The 19,997-nt window shown below is 52.5% G+C and overlaps 1 protein-coding gene across 1 annotated transcript; it reads left to right on the top strand.

Annotated features, from left to right (window-relative positions):
- The first annotated feature begins 2,283 nt into the window (after nt 1-2,283).
- Nucleotides 2,284-19,476, top strand: MEOX1 (mesenchyme homeobox 1). The gene is made up of 3 exons (XM_054593317.1): nt 2,284-3,131; nt 18,089-18,261; nt 19,354-19,476. The coding sequence occupies exons 1-3, from the start codon at nt 2,663-2,665 to the stop codon at nt 19,474-19,476; spliced, it is 765 nt and encodes a 254-aa protein (XP_054449292.1). The 5' UTR covers nt 2,284-2,662.
- The last annotated feature ends 521 nt before the right edge of the window (nt 19,477-19,997 follow it).

Genomic DNA, 19,997 nt, shown 5'->3' on the forward strand with positions numbered 1-19,997 from the left:
CCCGCTGCCCCTCCTGACCTCTCCACCCGCCCCACCATGACCCAGGACCTACCCCTTCCAGGGGCAAAGGGCCAGGCTGCTGGGCCTCACTGGGCCAGATGAGGAGGCCAGTGCGAGAATGCAGTTACCGCCTGCCGGGCCGGGCCTCGGGAAGGTTCTCCTAGGGAACGGTTTCCTAGGATCTTCCTCCCAGCTTCCTATGGATTTTTTCTAGAGCCCCACAGCCTGGAGCCTCTCGACAGACCTTACCAGGCTCTTCCTGCAGAATTTCCTCAGTGCTCCCCCGTCCCACGGTCTCCCCTCAGATCATCAAGTTAAGGAGGAGGAGACAAGCTAGGAAGGGAGCCCCATTTATCTGTTACTTACTTGGCAGTTCACATAAACGGTTGATTTAAACATTTTCCAGTGCCTGTGGGGTAGGCATTCTGATGCAGTAGGGCCAAGCTGCCTGGGTTTGAACCCCGGATCCTCCACTTCGCAGCTGTGGGACCTTGTGCAGGTTACACAGTCTCTCTGTGCTTCAGAGTCCTCTTCTGAAAAACAGAGATGATGTGTAAAGCACATGGCTCCGAGGACTTTTGTGGGGATCCATGGCCGGGGCAGGGGAGCAGTATTGTGAGGCATTAAGATCAGTGGGTAAATGTCAGCTACCATCAGTGGATGGATGGACCATCATCCCAGATGAGGAAACCGAAGCTCAGAGAGGTAAGGCAACTTTGCCCCAGGGCACACAGTAAGAAAGCAGCAGGCCCAGCATGTGAATTCACACCTGTTTAAACCCAAAGTCCACGCACCAAGCTGCTCCACTCACCTGAGGGCAACTCCCGGCTCTGCCACTTCCAGCTGGGTGACTTGGAGCAGCCCGCGTTACCTATCTGAGCCTCATTGTCCTTGTTTGTAAAACGTAGACCATAATCCTTACTTTACCCATAATAGGAGGATGGGGAGGTTCAGAGGGGAAATGTATATGCAACAGCTAAGTCCTGGACCAAGTGGAGGAATGAGCCTGCTTTGTGGCTGTGACCCCGTCTCCTCTGCTGGGTGACAATGCCCTAGCTGCCCAGTGCAGAGGACGAAATGCCTGCTTCATGGAGAGCGTGAGTGTGACCTCCAGGCTCCAGAGCTGAGACCCCTCTTCCGTGGGAAGCAGCCAGCAGAGATATCGCTACTATGGTCCATACACATTTCAGCCCTGACCTCGCCGCTCTGGGCTGTGGAAATATTCAGTGGGAGGCGAGCTCTGGCCCCGTGGTCTTGGAATGCCATCCTCCAAGAAATTGCATTAACCCTCCGCAGAGACCAGCAGGCCACGGGGATGAAGGAGACCGACTGACCGGTTGAAACAGCAATCGGTCCTCTTGCGATTGGCACCAGCCAGGAAGACCCTTCGCCAAAGAGAGAGCTCCTTTGGGGATGAAACTATCCCCAATTCCCATATCCATGCCCCAGACTTCACGGAAGACTTGGCATCTGGGGATGAAGAGGGGGAAGCAGGTGGGTGAAGGTTAGGGGGCCAGGGAGCAGGTGGGGGAGGCCTGGAGACCCTTCAAGAGCCTTATCTAAGAGCTTTTCCTTTGCCATGGAGAAAAATGCCTCGAAACCCTCTAGAGAAGAGTGTGGCTAATTGGCATTAAGTTGGGGGTTCAAGAACGGAAGGAAGAATCTGACTGTTTTTTTAAGTTACCGAGAAAGTAAGAACGTCATTTGGGGCAGAGAGAAATAATTTTTTTCTGGAGTATATCTTTCCATATACTGCAGACCCTAGCGGGCCGCTGAGACTTGCAAGAAAAGATTGCTTTTAATCCACCTTCCTTTTCGCAAGCAGCAGTAGAAGGGCCTTTAAATCAAATGCAATCAGCAAACTTGTCTCTTGCACTTATTCCCTGCTTCACTCCCTGGAATTTGGCACTTGATGGATTCTGGATCTGACTTAAGGCTTTTTCCAAATCCAAGACTTGGGGAATTTTGTTAACAGTGCAATAAAATAACTTCATAGTGTTACGGGAGGCACATTAAAGAAGTTGTGTGTGTGAGCTGCTCTCTCTCCTTAAAAAAAAAAATACAGACAATGTTTCTTTAAAAGTCTCCATCTGCAAATCCCATTAGATGTGCATATAAGGTTTCTGATGATTAATAGTTGCCTGCTCGGGTTTTGGTTGGAGGGGATCGTGTGGGTGCGGGTTAACCCCTCCCTCTCCTCTCTCACATTTCACTTCAGAAATTTGTCACTCTCTCCCCACCGCAGCATTTAAAAGTGTGTCTCAGCAGCCCTGGTCCAGCCCTCTGCAGGCATTTGCTGCGGGCTCCGGGACGAGCGCTCCGTCAGCTGCTGCGTCTGGGCTGGGACAGTGAAAATGTTTAGTGTCATCGGCGACACATACACATACAGGGGACCCCAATAGGCAGGCTGGTGTGTCGGGGAGCAGGAAGCCAGAAGTGAAGTCGGACATAAGTGTGCACGCACACATATGTGTAGCTGGCCACACGTGTGTGGACTTTAAAAAGAGACTTTAGTTTTGGTTTTTCTTTTGGTTCCTGGGGTGAACTTTCTGTTGAACATTTTTCCCTCTTATTTAATTTTTTTTTTTACATTGAAAAAAATTTGAATATAATAGTGTACGAATCAAACCGTTGAAAGGCTGAGGCGTGCAGCAGACGGCAGATGGATCCCGTGGCCAGCAGCTGCATGAGGAGCCCCCACCCCCCAGCCCCTGTCTGGGGCTGCCTGCGAAACCCCCACGCAGAAGGCAGCGGGGCCGCGGCGCTCCCCCACTACCCGCCAACCCCGTTCTCCTTCCACCAGAAACCAGACTTCCCGGCGGCAGCGACAGCAGCGTACCCTGACTTCTCGGCCTCCTGCCTGGCGGCCACCCCACACAGCCTGCCCCAGGAGGAGCGGGTCTTCACTGAGCAGCACCCCGCCTTCCCACAGCCCCCCGACTGGCACTTCCCCGTCTCGGAGGCCCGGCGCAGGCTCAACCCGGGCCCACCCGGGGGCTCCAGGGAGACGGGGGCCAGCAGCCCAGGCCTGGTGGACACCACAGGAGGCCCAGGTGAGGACTACGAGGTCCCCGGGAGCACTACCAACGAGACGGAGAAGAAGGCGACCAGACGGAAAAAGGAGAGTGCAGGTAGGTGGCTGAAGAGCAGCTGACCATTCTTTTACTGTGTGACCTTAGGGAGGTTTCTTGCCTTCTCTGAGCCTGACTGCCCTGAATAGCAGTCAGTACTACCTGACCTATTCAAAGGCAGGAGCTACCTTTGCAGTTTCTTTTCCTCGGAGTTCTAGGGTTCTCTGGTGATGGGGGGCTCTCTGTGTCCCCAGCGCTCCTGGGCACCAGGAAGGATGTGCCAGCAAGAGAATGAAACAGGATCCACAAAGATTCGGAGGAAATGTGGGAAGGAGCCTCAGTGTAGGCCGCAAGGGCTGGCGGGGCGCTTTCCTGAACCCGAGCCGCCTCCAGGTCGTGCCTCTCCCCGCCATGCCCTGGCCCCAAACGGTCCCAGAGCCACAGGGTTTGCTCACCATGGGAACCAGCTGAGATGGAAGTTCGGAGGCTAGAAGCCTGGGTGGTGGAGCAGAGCCAGGACCCTATGTCTCCAGGAGCCTAGCGGCAGAGAGGCAGGACTAGGGCTGGGACGGGAGAGGCAAGGAGTGAGGGCAACATGCGGTGCTGAGATGTGGAGCAGGCAGCCCACCAGGTCTCGCCCTGCCTGGCTGGCCTGCACCTAGGCCAAAGGGAGCAGCTCAGCGTGGTGGGGTCTGGGTGACCCCCAGAGACGGCCCTCCTGAAGGATCGCCGGTCTTGGGGAGAGTCAGCAAGGCAGGCAGCCAAGGGCAAGCGCTGGACCTCAGACGCAGGTGAAGCTCAGCTCGGTGCTGGAGTCCCAAGGCCAGAGGGTGGAGCTGGCCCTCTCGTTAAGATCCCAGCTAAACTCCTTCTCGCCCCTGCAGTAGGGACCTATTGTCCCCTCACCTCCCACGGGGCCCTTCCCAGCCCCTCCACGGCCTGCTTACCAGGGGCCTGGTTCCCTGGCCCCACCTGGCCCAGAGCAAGGCAGTGCCCATGCCTCCTGCCCTCACTGTGCGCTCTCTTCCCCTGACAACCACCCACAGGGCAACGTCTATCTGTCCAACATGTAGAGGATCTTCTCATGGGGCTACCCAGGCACAGGTGGAAAATGAGAGTGCCAACCAACCAGAGAAAAAACCCTGTGCTTTGCTTTACAGAGCACTTCCAATGTAGCACAGATTCTCTGAGCATCTTCTTCTTGCCAAGGCCCTGGGCATGCAGAGATGAATAAGGTGGTCTCAACCCATCCCCAGTCCACCCCCTGCAAAAAGCTCAAACGGCGAGGGAGGAGAGGCCACCAGGGGCCTGTCTGACAGCACATGTGCTCTCAGGGAGGTTCAAGGTGCGGTAGACGACATACGTTAGCTCTTTGGAGTTTCACCAGTTTGTGCTCTAAGTCCAGCAGATCTTATCAGTAGGTTCCATTTGCGTGGAAAAGGAGAGACGTAGTTTGAGGGGACCCCTGCTAGAATGGAGTCTAAACAGAGTGATCCCCTAATCTCAATTCGCCCAGGACTTTTCTGATTTTAGCACAGAAAGTTCAGTGTCCCCAGAAACCCCTCAGCCTTGGGCAAACCAGGGCAGTTGGTCACCCTTGAAATAAGCTCAAACCCTGAACTTCAGACCCCAAATCCCACACCCTTCCGTAGCTTTCAAGCACGATCCTCATCTTGAAACAGGAGGCTTTTGAAACATCCTTGAAGAAGCACCTCAACGCTCTCACAATGGATGATAATGACCACAGCTCTCCTGGCTGCTCAACAGAAGGGCCCTTTAAATTTCCAGCCCGTGAAATGCTGAACCATTCCTAGCCCTGGCTGGAGATTTGCCGAGAATGGGGCACTTTGTGCTCCTCTTCTCCAAGGAGCTCTCAGCGACTTGGCTCCGAGCCTGGCTGAAGAGCTCTCCCCTCCACGGCGCCGGCCACCATCTCTGCCCACACCTCCCTCGGCCGCATGCAGCCACTTTCCAGGGGACTGAGAGCCAAGGCACTGGGAAGGCACGGGCTTAGGAAAAATCATTCCGTGTTTCAGCAAGACTCAATCGTACGTTTTCCCTTTTGGCCTGTGGCCCGCGGCACTGCATTAGGGAGTAAGCTCATGTGCAAGCCGCTGACCACCCCGAGAGGACACGGACCCCCTCGGCTGAATTTCCTCTGCCTTCAGAGGGTCAGCCTTGGGTCGCGGGAGGTTCCCATCCTCGAGGGGCCCTGGGCTCTCCCTCAAGATCCCCCCTCAGGAACAGCAGCAACAGCAGAAGTCACAAGAGGCACAGCACAGCAAGCTGACTTTCATTCATTCTCTGGGATTCCAGGCCTGCTCCCCATTCAGCGTGGCAATTTTTATTACCCGGCTAGTTGCTTTGAGTCTTCCTTTGGGACTTAGCTGGAGGGGAAAGCGGTGGGCAAGGCTCACCACCCACTCCAGGAATCTGCTCACAACAGACAAACCCGCCAAGGTGCTACCCCCTTCCCCGCCCCCCGATCCTGAGTCACTACTTAGAGTCTTCCTTATTTAAAATGTGGATATTTTATTCCTCATGGATCTTTTGTGTTAATTCTTAATGTTTTAAAAATTGCATTGAAATATTATTTCTCTTGACTGAGGTTTTAGGCACCCCTTGCATTTTGCACTCAACGTGAGCTCCTGACACACCTGCCCTGGCCCCCTGCTAGGCACCCCCTGGAAGGTTAACCAGCCAGGACCAGAAATGTGTTTTCCAGAGTGCCTCACAGTCCGGTGTCCGCGCTGCAACTCTGGACTGCCTGACTTTCGGAAAATTCTTAACTTCTTTGGGCCTCAATTTTCCCAGCTATACAATGAAACCATAACAAGAGCACCTTCCATATAGAGTGGATATGAAGGTTAAATACAATGATCCACAAGATCAACACAGTACCCGGCCCATGACATTGATAAATGGAAGCTATGAAGGACATTAGGCCCATATTTCCTGAACCAGCCTCTGTCAAATCTCCCTGTTATTTATGGGGTCAATGGAACTGAATACTTCAAATACACTGTCTCAGAAATTCCCGAGTCTGGGGTATAAACAGTGGGAGCCTCTTATAATCGTTGATCCTGAGAATCCAATTGTCATCAACTAGGAGCTCAGAGATCTGCTGGGGAGGATGGGGGGCCTGGCGCGGGGTGCGGGGAGCGGGTTGTGCCTGGTGAATGATCCCATACTGCTGAGGTACCTCAGGTAACAGAAAGTTACCCAAAGTCTCTTTCAAGAGGGACGTTCTCTGCTCTCCCCTCTCCTTCTCTCCTTTTGCCATCCCCAACTGCTGCTACTGGAAGTGGGGCTGATTTGCTCAAATAAATGATGGGGAAAGCAGGGGTCCCTCGCCCCCCGCCCCCCAGACCTTCTTTGTGTTGGTTCACAGCACAAAACTGATTTAGGAGACCAGTGTGATGTTATCTCACCGCGGCCTCTCCCAGGGCGTTAGAGACCCCCGCTGGCAGGGACAGCTGCGAGGCCACTGTTGTTTGCCCCCAATCTGTCATTGCTACCGTGGTTGTCTTTAATTTATGGGGGTGAGGGATTTCTCGGTGATTTCCTGACGGGGTTCAAGGGAAGGTCGCGCGTGATCGGGTGAATCTGATCGCCCACCGGGGAGAGCCCCCGCGCTTGCGCTCAGCGCTGCCGGCTGGGCTCTCACGTACTCACTCACTCGGCCTCATCAGACCGGCTTTGTCCCCTCCTCCCTCGGCTTCAACACGTGTCCTTCCCCAGGGCTCGGCCCTCCCCATTTCTCCCCTGCACGGCCTGATCTCTGCCCACCCCTGCCCGACCACAGGAGCCCTCCTTTCGCCTGAGGTTAAAACCCTCCACAGATTGGCCCCTTTTGCCTTTTCCCACCTGTTCCCCTTCTACCCGCCACCCCTCTCACCTCCACCTCCACCCGCCCTGCCCCAAGCCACACCAGTCTACTTGCCTTGCAAACAAAACACGCTCAGCTCTTGCTCCCCTACCCCATTCGCGGAACACCTCGCCCTTCCCCCACTCTTCTGCCGATTGACACCCTACATATTTTAGCATCCAGCTTGAAACCCATCCCCTTCAAGACTTCTTTCTTTTCCTTTTTTTTAAAATGATGACTCCACTTGTACATAGCATCATTTCAGTGAAAGCTATAGTTGCGAAGTTTTAAATTGTGGTATCCTCTAGGACCTGTGCTGACTTTCGGAATACAGTTTATGACCACGTAGGAGCTCTCCTGAGATTCTTATCATGGGACATCTTGTATTTGAAATCTCCTTTTTATTTATTTTTACTGTGGTCGAAAACACAAAACATAAAATGTACCAACATAAACATTTTTAAGTGTATGGTATTGTAGCGTTAACTATATGCACATTGCAAAAGATCTCTAGAACTTTTTCATCTTGTAAAACTGAAGCTATATCCATTGAATGACAACTTCCTTTTCCCTTGCCCCAGGCCTGGAAACTTTCTGTTCCTAAGAGTGTGACTACTTTAGATACCTCATGTAAGTGGAATCATGCAAAACATGTCTTTTTGTTATTGGCTTATTTTACCTAGTATAATGTCCTTGGGGTTCATGTATGTTTTAGCATTAGAACAGGATTTCCTTCTTTTTTAAGGCTGAATAATATTTCATTGTATGTATACACTGCATTTTCTTTATCCATCTAACTCACGTGTTGATGAGCAGACATTTGAGTTGCTTCTGCCTCTTGGCTACTCTGAATAATTCTGCAATGAACATGGTGTACAAATATGTCTTCAAGATCCTACTTTTGAATTTTTTTGAATATTTACCCAAAAGTGGGATGGCTGGATCATATGATTCTATTTTTAATTTCTTGAGGAACATCCATACTCTTCCATAGCCATGCCATTTGACAATTTCACCAACAATAAACAAGAATTTCAATTTCTCCACACCCTCACTAATACTTGTTATTTTCTGGGTTGGTTGGTTGGTTGGTTTGTGTCGGTGGTCCTCCTAATAGATGTGAGGCGATCGCTTATTGTAGTTTGGATTTGCATTTCCCTGATGATTGGTGATGCTGAGCATGTTTTCATGTTTGCTGGCCATTTGTACATCTTCTTTGGAGAAACATTTACTCAAGTCCTTGGCCTGCTTTTAGTTGGAATGTTTGTCTTTTGTTGCTGATTTATAGGAGTTCTTTATATATTCTGGATATTAACCCCTTATCTGATTGATGGACTGCAAATATTTTCTCCTGTTCTGTAGCTTGCCTTCTCAGTCTGTGATTGTTCCCTTTGCTGCATAGAAGTTTCTAAGTTTAAAAGGGTCCCATTTGTTTATTTTTGCTTTTGTTGTCTATGTTTTTGGTGTCATATCCAAGGAACTATTGCCAAACCCAGTGTCATGAAGCTGTGCATGAAGCTTTCCTTCCATGCTTTCTTCCAGAAGTTTTATAGTTTTAGATCTATGTGTAAATCTTTAATCCATTTTGAGTTAATTTTTGAATACAGAAGAAGGTAGGGGCCAACTTAATTCTGTTGCCTGTGGACACCCGCTTTTCCCAACACCATTTGTTGAAGACTGTCCTTTCCCCATCACATAGCCTTGGCACCTCTGTTGAAAATCATTTGATCAAACGTGAGGGTTTACTTCTGGGCACCTATTCTGTTTCATTGGTCTGTGTGTCTATCTTTATTCCAGTACTATAGTGTTTTGATGACTATAGCTTTTTAATGTTTTTAAATCAGGAATTGTGAGGCCTCCATCTTATCTTTCTCAAGTTTGTTTTGTCTATTTAAGGTCCTTTGAGACTCCATATGAATTTTAGGATTTTTTTTCTATTTTTGCAAAAAGAAATGCCATTGGGATTTTGATAGAGATTGCATTGAATCTGTAGATTATTTAGGGTTGCATGGATCTTTTAACAATATTAAGCCTTCCAATCTATAAACATAGGATATCTTTCCATTCACTTGTCTTCTTTCATTTCTTTCAGCAATCATTTGTAGTTTTAAGTGTACAAGTCTTCTGCCTCCTTAGTTAAGTCTATTCCTATTTTATTCTATCTGATGCTATTATAAATGTAAATTGTTTTCTTAATTTTCTTTTCAGATTATTCATTGCTAGTGTATAGAAATGCAAATGACTTTTATGCATTGATTTTGTATCTTGCAGCTTTGTTGAATTGGTTTATTAGTTCTAAGAGGTTTTTTGTGGAATCGGCAAGGTTTTCCACATACAAGATTATGTCATCTGAACCAGAGATTATTTTACTTCTTATTTTTCTTGCCTGATTGCTCTAGCTAGCACTTGCGATATTCTGTTGAATAGACATGGTGACATTGGGCATCCTTGTCTTGTTCCTGATCTTAGAGAAAAGGTTTTCAGTTTTTCATCATTGAGTATGATATTAGCTATAGAATCTTCATATAAGGCCTTTGAGATAATTTCCTTCTATTACTAGTTTGTTGAGTACCCAAGAATGCTTTCTTGACCTCCCTCCACATATACACAGAGCAAGTCTTGTTTAGACCTCCATTTTAACATCAAACCACAGTTGACCTTGCATCCAGAGTTACAGATGCATATGGCTGACTTTCTCCCTAAAGCTGAAGTGTCTGCAGGGTCAGAATGATATCTGATTCACCTGTGCAGTCTCCTTAGAACCTCCTGAAACATCTGCACACAAGAGGAGCTCCATTCATTGTCTGGTCGATAGTCTCTATTGCAGCCTAGCCTTCATTCATTCATTTTCTTTCTTTCTCTCTGAACTTGGCTCCACCACCTGGCACGAGGGCTTCTACCATGTGTGATATGCCTCTGTAAAATGCATCAGAACTTTTACAGTCTCCCTCATGAAACAGTATGCAGAGAGCCAGACTTCGGTCATAAAACAAGCCCAGGGTCAGGGCAAGGGCTGGGGTCAGAAAGACACATGAACAGCCATGTGCAGGCTGAGCTGACTCGGCAGGAGTTCCCCGTGGGATACTGGGGTCCCAAGTACCAGGGCCACCATGGGAAACAAATGGAGCTGCTGTGGCTGAGAAACAAAGTGACCCCACCATGGCAGAGCAATTAGGGGGGGCTGCCACAGCTGGGCAGCTAAAGGGCCCAGGTGTCACATAAACATGAGGTTGTGTTCCCCAGTCTGGAGGAAAGGGCCCCTCTTTCTAATTTGCAGAGAGGCCCCCTCTGGGCGAGCATCAGCCTTGCCAAGCGCCCCTCGTGGCTTTGCTCCCTCTCCTCAGGGGTAGGCACCGGCTATGGGGGCTTAGGGGCTGACAGTCTGCCCGGGCTGTCGTAACAAAATACCATCGACTGACTGGGTGGCTTAAATGACAGACAGACGTGTTCTCACAGTTCTGGAAGCTAGAAGTTAAAGATCAAGATGTCAGCAGGTTTGATTTCTCCTGAGGCTTCTCTCTTCGGCTTGTAAATCCTCTTGGCCATCTTCTTACCATGTTCTCATGTGGTCTTTCCTCCATATGTGGACGTCCTTGATGTCTTCTTATGAAGATACCAGTGAGATGGGATTCGGGATCACTCTAACAGCCTCATTTTAATTTAATCTTTTCTTTAAATACAGTCATGTTCCGAGGGGAGGCGGGATACCATTCAGTCCATAAGCGGTGTATAGGGACAAGGACAGAGCGCTAAGCAGTGGCACAAATGTTCCTGTTAAACCCCCTTTAGTGAAAGCAGAACCTCAAGATGGGTGCGACCTCAGAACATCCCTCACCCGGTGTCCCGTTGCCACTAGAGCTTTTCCACTCAGATGGAACTGATCCCTGCATCCTTCTCTTGCAACCCCAGAGAGAGATTTTAAAAAGTAGGGACAGTTTTAGGAATGAGTCTTAAAAGAAGTAGGCTGTTTGACAGAGAAAGGAGGACAGGAAGCGACAACAAAATAAATGGACTTTAGTGAGTGTCACCAGGGTCACTAGAGTGATGCTGAGTACCACACTGGGTGACCTCATATCCACCCCCACCCCGCTGCTGGGCCGCAGCACTAACAGGACAGACCTGGCTCAAGCCCTGGACCCACAACGTCCCAGGCCGTGTGAACTCGGACAAGTCCTAACCCTCACTGAGTCCCAGTCCCCTCCTCTGAAAAATGAGGATAACAGTACCTCACAGAGTTGCCATGGGACTTGACAAGATCATAGATTATGAAGACCGCAGCCAGCACTTTGTAACCCCGCGACCTATTTTTCCCAAAGCTACAAAGGTGAACCCTTCTCTTTGCAAAGTCCTCCCTGATCCTGGCTGCATCCCGGGTTGCCCGTGTTCAAAACCCAGCTGGGCAGCGGCCCCCGGCACGCGGGGCCTCAGCAGCCTGCCCCCAGCCAGGCCTCCGGCCTCTGCAGGCTCACAAGCCCTGGGCCGTTGCAGTGCTGGGCCGGCGCACGTTCAGGGCTGCACAGCAGCTGCCGCGCCTCTCTCCCCAACTCCAGCCCGAGGATCCCCAGTGAGGAAGAAGCCTTGGGCTCCATAGTGGCCAGCTTGGCAGGAGATACAGGAACTCCCCCTTTCTCCTGGGGGTCCCCTGACTCCCGGTTAGAGCTCCTGCTTCTCCTCTTCTGACAGACGCAAAGCAAAGCCAAGCCAAGCCCCAGGCCCTGGCCATGGTCTGAACTCAGACGCAGCAGACACACCATGTGCCTGGGCCTGTGCAGGCCCCGCCCAGATATGTCCTGAAAGTTCTGGGGACAGTCAGTTTCCACCCAGGCAGCAGGATTCTGACCAGCTTCTAAGGTACAAGGGTCCAAAGAGCCCATGGGCCGTGAGAAGCTTGAGGGGCCACCTCCGCCCTGCCAGGCTACAGGCTCTGGAGTCCCACCCCACTCACCTATTTCTGTGGCTTGAATAAATCAGGGCACCTGGACGATGATCCCAGAGGTAGAGCAGCCCTTTCTTTCGGGGGGGCAAGACCCCTGCAGACCCCCAGAGCGAGCCCCTTTCCCCAGGGCCTTGTCTGCTCACTGACTCAGGCTTCCCTGGCCTCTGGCCAGCCTTCCTCCCCCCACTCCCACCCTAGCCTTTCACATTTCAGGTTTCTCCCTGTTCTCCTTAAACACAGTGGTGGAGGAGGAGTGTGAGCAGTGGGGCCTGGGTCCTGAAGCCCACACTTCCTTTGGTGACAGCTAAGGACAACATCTGGAACTTATAAACACCAACAAAGCCCAGTGCTGCCCCATGCCTCCCTCCAGCCCATCTTGGAGGCTTGCAGCCGCTCCCACCTCTCGTTTTCACTGCCCCCCCCACTTCTCTGCTCCCCGCTTCCTGGTCCCCACACCCCACCTCCTCACCCCACCCATTTCAGCCTCCCTCACCTCCGTCCACCCTCACTGCCCACCCCACCTGGGACTCTCAGCAAAGACTACTATAGCACCAGGCATTTTCCTTCCGGAAGAATCTGCTTCTCTCCCAGAAACCTTATCCTGAATTCCCTAGCCTCACATTCGGCTTCCTCAAAGCGGCCGAGTGCCTTATCCGTGTCTCTTTAGGCACCTACGGGAGAGGGAAAGGGCCCCAACACTAAGTTCAGCAGGGCCCAGTTGGAAAGGCAGGCAGTTCCAGGAAGCCAGGGAGGTTCTGGAAGCCAACGCTCTACTGGTCTTGGGTGGCTCCATCCCAGTCCTCTCTATTTTGATGGGTTTTGACCCTTCCTTCTGAAGCTGAAAGTGTCAACACTAACAAGGATACCAACGGTGTGCTCTGGGAAGGAAGCCAGACACCGTTTTCAGAGGGTCCATCACGGTCTCGCCTACTGATGTCATGTCCTGGGTTCCCCTCCCTGAGGCGTCCCGGGAGACAGACCTGAGCCCAGGGCAGACACTGTCCCTGGAGGGCGTACAGCCTCCCCAGGGCAGCGGGTGCAGTGGCCATAGCCCTGGACGGATCCCAGGGGACTTTTGCAAGACATTGCTGGGTCTTAATTTCCTCATCTTTTCAATGGATACTGTGCACCTTACCTACCTCACAGAATATTTAAAAGGCTACAACAGGAAGCAGTCTAACGTGTGGAAATAGCTCCCTATCAAGGAAATCCAGGTTCTAGGTCCAATCCGGTCACTAACTTGCTGTGGTCTTGAGTCAAGTCTCTTACCTACTCTAGGCTCACCTGTAAAATAAAAAAGCAGCACTACATTACCACTAAGTCTTCTTCCAGCTCTACTATTCTATGATTCCGTAGACTATGAAAGCCCAAAAGAGGTTTTTCTCTGGGGGAAAGAAACACATTGTCAACTGCAATGAGTACATGGCACATGGCTTTCTATCTCTTGGCTAGAAATGCATCTAAAATGGCTGGGAGAGTTGGGGAGGAGGAATACAGGACTGCAAAAAGGCATGTTCCCCAGAGTCTGTCTGAACTTCCTTGTAGCTCCGATAAAGCTGTCTGCTAACTTTAGGAAGGTCTGCCAAAAGTGACAGCTATTTATGAAATAATTTCACTTGGGTGGTGTGGAAGCTCATGGTGGAAACCGCAATCACACACATCCTGTTTGCATTTCTCTGGGCACTGCCGACTGCTCCGTCGTGGCCCTGCTCGCTCAGAGGGCTGTGCAGGGGCGGGGGCAGCCGGCAGAGCGCCAGCCTCCTGCCTCTGCTGTCCCGGAAGAGGCACTCGCTGTCCCTGAGAGAGAGAGAAGCAGGACCGCTGTGTGATCCTGATCAGGGCTAGTTACTGTGCCTGGAACCATGGACCCCTGGAAGGCTGACACGATTGTGGCCAATAGTGGCCAGAGACACAGATCCAAGCAGAGAAATAGAAAAGTGTAGAAAAGGGAAAATATTTAAAAGGCCAGACGTTGAAAAAGCATGCCTTTCACACAGCTCTGGGGGCACAGTACCTTCAGGAGCATGGACTCTGACCTCCACCGTGAAGCATCTCTCCAACATCGTCTCCAGTAGAACTTCTGCTGCTGCTTTGAGTCTCGGCAGAGTGTGCCAGGCTCTACGCCAGGTGTTAGACACACCTTGCCCGTGTCATTTGACCTTCTCAGCAGTCTTCTGATCTCAGTGGATGCCGCTATTCTCATTCTGCAGATGAGGGAACCGAAGCTCAGAGAACTTACAAGACTTGCCCAAGGTCAGGGAGCTCTTTCTTGGAGCCAGAAAGGCTCAGGCTCTTCAAGGAGTCCTCAGAGACCTCTGCAAACACAACTGCCCTGCACTCAGCTTGGGGTGATGAGCTTTGCAAGTAAGAGGGAGAGAGAAATTCCCAGGCTGAGGACCTTGAGAAGTCGGGGGTGCTGGGGTGGGGGGGACAGGGAATTGGATCAGAGCACTCAGCAAGACCCCAGATCTGACGGAAGGGAGGAACCAGGGGCCAAGATGCGAATAGTTGAAACTGTTAGGGGTCTCTGGGCCAAGGCCAAAGGTTCTCAGCACAAGAGGGGGTAGGAAGAGAAGAGGACATCAGAGCTGCGCATCGGAAGAAGACTGAAACCAGCCCTCTGAGGGAAAGGAGACCCAGCCCAGCTGCATACTTCTATACACGGGGAACTGAGACCCAGAGAGGGAGGGAGGGAGGCTCCCCAGCAAAGGGGTACTCGGGATCAGGTGTCCTGGAGGAAGTGTGCACGTGAGCCGTGCACGTGAGCCAGCAGACTGAACACCGCCACCGCCCGCCCCCTGGGGCCAGAAATGGCATGAAAGTGCTCAGAGTTTTTCTTTGTCTTTTCTATCTTGATGAAAATGTTGCAGAACAAAGAGAAAAATAACTTCCACTTCCGGTCTCATAGCTAGCTTCCCGTACTTCTGGCCCCTTTGTCATTTCTACTAGTGAAAAAAGGGCTTCCCCCTCTGGGAAGATGATGAGGGACTCATGTCCTCCGGGTGCGAATGTCCCCCCACACTCCCTCCCCTGCCCCCCGCGGCAATGACTGCCCAAGGTTTACATGGTGCGTCAGACACTCAGTTCCCGGCTCACAATTCTTTGTCCTATCTCTCCTGCTTTCCCATCCTGAGGCCTCTGCTGTTAACACCTAAACCCGGGCACTAGAGACAGGAGAGGAGAGTGAATAGGGAGTGGCGTGGCTTGGTGGACAGTGCTCAGCTGCCCGCATAACCAGCTGAAGACCAACTCAACAGGGGTCTTCTTCCTACCTTCCCTTAGCTCTCTCAGGAGGATTATGTTTAGGACTGTGTGGGTGGGATAGGAGGTTGTTTTCCAGGATCCCACAGGGCACCTATTAAACATAATAGGAGAAGGGGTGAGAGGGCATGGGCATCGGGGGGAGGTGAGCTGAGCTGTCAAGGTACAGCTGCATCCAGCCAGCCAGACACAAACTGGAGAACCTGACGCTTACTTACTAGCATTGATGGCCTCAGCTCTAGTCTGCTTGGACCTCGGTTCGAATCTCACCTCCGCCACCTACCAGCTGCCCAGCACATTGGCCGAGGTCCTGGGCCTCTCGGAGGCTGCTTCCTCCTCTGTGTCTGAGAAGGATTTAGCAACTATTTAACAAGTACCTCCTATGTGCCAGGTACAGTAGCAAGTGAGAAAGAGCAGTTACATCCCTGGAGAGAGAGAGAGAGAGACCGAGCCATTAATCAAATTATCACAAATCCCTGTGACAATGCCAAGGCAGATAATGCTAGGACCTACTCCTAAGGGTGCTGTGTGGGGAGGATTAAAGTGGCAGCTGCATCTAAGCACACGAAAGCCTTCAGGAACCGCCAGCTGTTATTAGCCCAGCCCCTCGCATGGCATCTCGTGGAGCTGATAAAATGGAAGTGTACTTTATATTTTTCCAGCATTTCATTTTCCGCACATTAGCTCTTCCAGTCTTCCCAATAACCCTGGCAGGTAGGTGCTTCATTTTCCCCGACTTCTTGATGAGGTGACTGAAGCCCAGGGACGTCGAGTGCCTTCCTCAGAGGCTCCAGCGAGGAGATCCAGGGTTTTACGCCCCCTCAGTTGTTAAAGGGAAGGGCTGGAAAACACTGAGCCGGGACAGGAGGGGGCGGGAAATGAGCGGGTTTCCCGGCCTCCTGCGGGTCAGGGGACCGGGCTGTGCTCCAGGGGCCGGCCCTCCACTGCGTGACCGCCGCCCTCCCGGGCCCGCGGCGGCCAAGGACGAGGACTCCTGGGGGACCCGGCTGGGGCTGCGCGTCCTTCCCCTGCAGCCCACGCTCCCGCTTCCGGAGGGGCCTGGGCCGGCCTTCTGCAGCCGGGAGCCAGAGGCCGCCAGGCGGGCCCTGCGGGCCAGAGAAGGCGCCCCCTTCCTGCCTGCGCGCGCGTCCGGCAGGCAGCCCACTGTGTGGCGCCCCACGACCCCAGCACTTGGGCATCAGGACATCAGGGAGCCCCGGGGGCGGCCCCTCCTCCTCCTTCTCGGTTCCCAGGATGCCTGCGGCGCCCACTCGTCTTCCCCTCTCCACCGGGCGCCGGGGGTGGGCGGTGGGCAAATCGCTTTAACCGGCGCCACCACGCCGGCCCTTCTCCAGGGCTTGCGCCCGCGGGGGCGGTGGACCAGGAACCTGAAACGCCAGGGGGCTGAATGGAAAGAAGGAAAAGGAAGGGCTGAGATGGGAAGTGGCACGCGGGGTCTCTACATCCCACCCCAGCCGGTCATGTGGCAGCTTGGCCAGGAGTGTGAGCCGCCTCCCTGCCTCACCCGCCACCCTTGATCAGTTTAGACTCGCCCCTGAAAACAGTCTCCCCGACAACACTCCCAACCGGGTGGGCGGTGGGGTGCAGCTTTCAGCAAAGCACCTGTGAGGCACGGCCTCCATGTCTGTAAAACCGGGACGAGGAAGTGAAAGACTTCTTAACTTTGGAGGCTGCAGAAGTGGTTCCTATGGCCCTGCACCAGACATGTGGCACCCACTCTTAGCTAGTTGCGCAAAGGCGCGGGTCTCCACCCGTCACCGCCACCACTAAACGTGAAGGTAGCGCCCTCTTACCCTGCTCGCGAGATAGCTTACAGTACCTTTCATTCGTACAGTACTTCACAGTTTGTAAACCCTTCCTGAATATGGTTCACTTGAACAGTATGTGAGTCAACTGCCTGGGTTTGATTCTGCTTCCACCATTCACTGGCTGACTGCACTTGGATGAACTTTGACAACCGGCTTCACTTCTCGGTGCTTAATGTTCTGCTCTATAAAATAGGGCTAATACTAGAACTCACCTAGCTGGGATATTGTGGGGACTAAGTGACTGATACATGTACTGTACTTGGTCCCTGAACCCTGTTAGCAGGTAACAGTTGAGCCCCTGCTGCGGCCAACTGGGGCCTCCTTCACAGGCGAGCTTTTCCAGCCCCCTCCTGGTGTCAAAGGGGGAAAGAAGCCTAAAGCAGCACTTTCTTGACTTACGTGTGCTCACAGCCCCCCTGGAGATCTTGCTAAAATGCAGATTCTGGTTCTGTGTATCTGTGTGTGTGCGTGCGCGTGCGCCCACTCAGGGGCGGGGAGCCAAAAGAATGATCTGAGATCCTGTACATCTGACCAGCTCCCTGCTGATGCTGCCACCAGAACACCTTTCAGCACAGTCTTAGGGCAGTGGTTTGTAAACTTGACCATGAGTCAGAATCACCTAGAGGGCTTGTTAAAACAGACCCCTGGGCCCCACTCCCAGAGTCTCTCATTCCGAAGATCTAGGGGGAGTGAGGCCCCAGGATGTGCATTTCTAACAGGTCTCAGGTACCGCTAATCACAGAGGACGGAGAACCTCTGTCTTAGAGCATCTTGGCCACTGTGACCGTCAAGCTGGGGCGGGGGGAGGGGGGACTGGCGGTGCTGAGCAGGGTGGCAGAGACCATTAAACAGCCAAAGGCAGCTTCTTATGCTTTGGGGATTTAAAAAAAAAAAAAAGTGGGAGTGGAGAGGTTGGCACCTGAGTTTGGGAGTCCGAAAACTTCCCGGTTCTCAGGGTGCTAAGACACTAGAAGGAAAGATACAGGGACAATGTGGGTTCTTTCTCAGCATCCTTTAAAAATAAGAGAGCTAGGAAAAGGCTGCCCCACTGCTTGAGGACAAACGAAAGGGAACCGAGGCCCTTTAGGCTCCTGTTTTCCTATTTGGGGCCCTCTCTCCTCAGACAACCAAGAGAACCGGAGGAAACTGGAGGGCGCCAGCAAGGCCCGCAAGGAGAGGACGGCGTTCACCAAGGAACAGCTGCGGGAGCTGGAGGCGGAGTTTGCGCACCACAACTACCTGACCCGGCTCCGGAGATACGAGATCGCTGTAAACCTGGATCTCTCCGAGAGGCAGGTGGGAGCCCCAGGGAGCCCCTCTCCTGGGCGTCCCTCCTTTCCTTGGCTCTCACCCCGCTTCCCCCCACCCCCGCTTCGTCTTCTCCTTTTTCTTCTCTCTGCCCAGTCCAGTGGACCTCAACTGCGGCTGTCTCGGAGAATCCCCTGGGGGGACCTTCATAGCTGATGAGATTGGCTTTATGGGACTGAGATGGAGTGCAGGCATCAGCGTTTTTTAAAAGTCCCCAGGTTGCTCTCACATGCATCCAGCCCTGGAACTTCTGATCTGGTTATTCCCCAACTTGAGCACGCATGGGTATCACCGAGGTGCTTGTTTAAAATGAAGATTTTGGAGCTCCAGAGAGCGACTTTGCAGCAATAATGCGTGCGCCTGGGATCTGCATTTCTAATAAGTTCTCCAGATGATTCCGGTATGCGCCGGTTCCTGGGCACACGCTGAGAAGGACTTCCTAGCCCTTTGTTTTGGGCTTTCCCTCAGAGCATTCCACCCACGCCCTTGCTCTGACACAGAGTAAAATAGAATAATACTGATAATAGCATTAATAGGGGGATGGCAGCTTTCAGTTGATACAGCACTCTGCCAGAGCCCTGGATTTAGAATCAGAAGACTTAGATTCCAACCCTGCCTCCACCACTTGCTAGCCCTGTGACTCTCGGGATGTGTCTCCCACCTTCTCTGGGTCTCCCACCTTCTCTGGGTCTCCATCTTGAAACCAGGTCATACCCCCCTCTTCAGGAAATGCTGAGGCTCAGATGGGAAAATGGGCAGACCAGAGCTATATAAGCTGGACAGTGCTTTATACATGCGCGTAAAGGCGAGGCTGGTACTCCTTTGTTCTGGGCTGTGAAAGGGACTAATGAAGAATGACGTAGGGCCTATAACCTGTCCTCACATCTGCGTAGGGCTTTTGTTATCTGGAGACAGACCTCTGAGCAGATTGCTGTGTCCTCCCTTTGGTCTCAGTTCCTGGAGCCTTTGGAGGAGTGAGGAGGGACGAGCAGTGGGGTCCCTGGAGCTGTACCCCGACTCCCTTGAGCATCAGTTGGGGAAGTGGTTGTAGTGACCCAGCTCCTCTGTTTCCTTGGCCAGGTCAAAGTGTGGTTCCAGAACCGAAGGATGAAGTGGAAGCGTGTGAAGGGGGGTCAGCCCGTCTCCCCTCATGGGCAGGACCCCGAGGATGGGGACTCTGCAGCCTCTCCAAGTTCAGAGTGAGATTCTCCATGGAGAACGAAAGACTGAGGACTGGGTCCTCCACCCAACTGCCCTGACCCCAGCCTCACCTTCACCTTCTCCCACTTACCCCAGGGCAGCCTCTCCACATCTTGCGGTGACTTTTGGATATGAAGCTGACCAGCATTCCTGGGAGGCTCGAAGTTTTCCAGAAAGTTCTGTCCAGCACTGCTCTGTCTTAGCAGCCCCTTCCCCAGGGCCTTTGCTTCTCACAATACTCGTGGAATCTTACAGTGGCCAGACTGGACCTGAGTGAATCCAGGGAACAACTCCAAGGACACTGCTTCTCAGGGTCTCTTGGCTGCTGCCCCTGCCTCCTCCTGCCACCCTCCTCCCACCTGCCAGGACTCCTCCAGCCCTGGACACCACCTGGCCTGCAGGGAAGGGAGCCTTGGGACCGGCTGGTGACTCATGAAAGCTAACGCTCTGAAAGAAAGGAAATGACTGAGATACACACACGCGCGTGCGCACGCATGCACGCACACACGCACACCTAGACCACC

Source organism: Pteronotus mesoamericanus, unplaced genomic scaffold (assembly GCF_021234165.1).
Source record: "Pteronotus mesoamericanus isolate MK-2021 breed Mesoamerican mustached bat unplaced genomic scaffold, CSHL_Meso_final scaffold_408, whole genome shotgun sequence".
Classification (NCBI taxonomy): Eukaryota; Metazoa; Chordata; class Mammalia; order Chiroptera; family Mormoopidae; genus Pteronotus; species Pteronotus mesoamericanus.

Coding starts and splice junctions, on each gene's coding strand:
- MEOX1 (XM_054593317.1), top strand. CDS start 2,663: ATGGATCCCGTGGCCAGCAGCTGCATGAGGAGCCCCCACCCCCCAGCC. Junction 3,132..18,088: donor ACGGAAAAAGGAGAGTGCAG/GTAGGTGGCTGA, acceptor CTCTCTCCTCAG/ACAACCAAGAGAACCGGAGG. Junction 18,262..19,353: donor TGGATCTCTCCGAGAGGCAG/GTGGGAGCCCCA, acceptor TTCCTTGGCCAG/GTCAAAGTGTGGTTCCAGAA.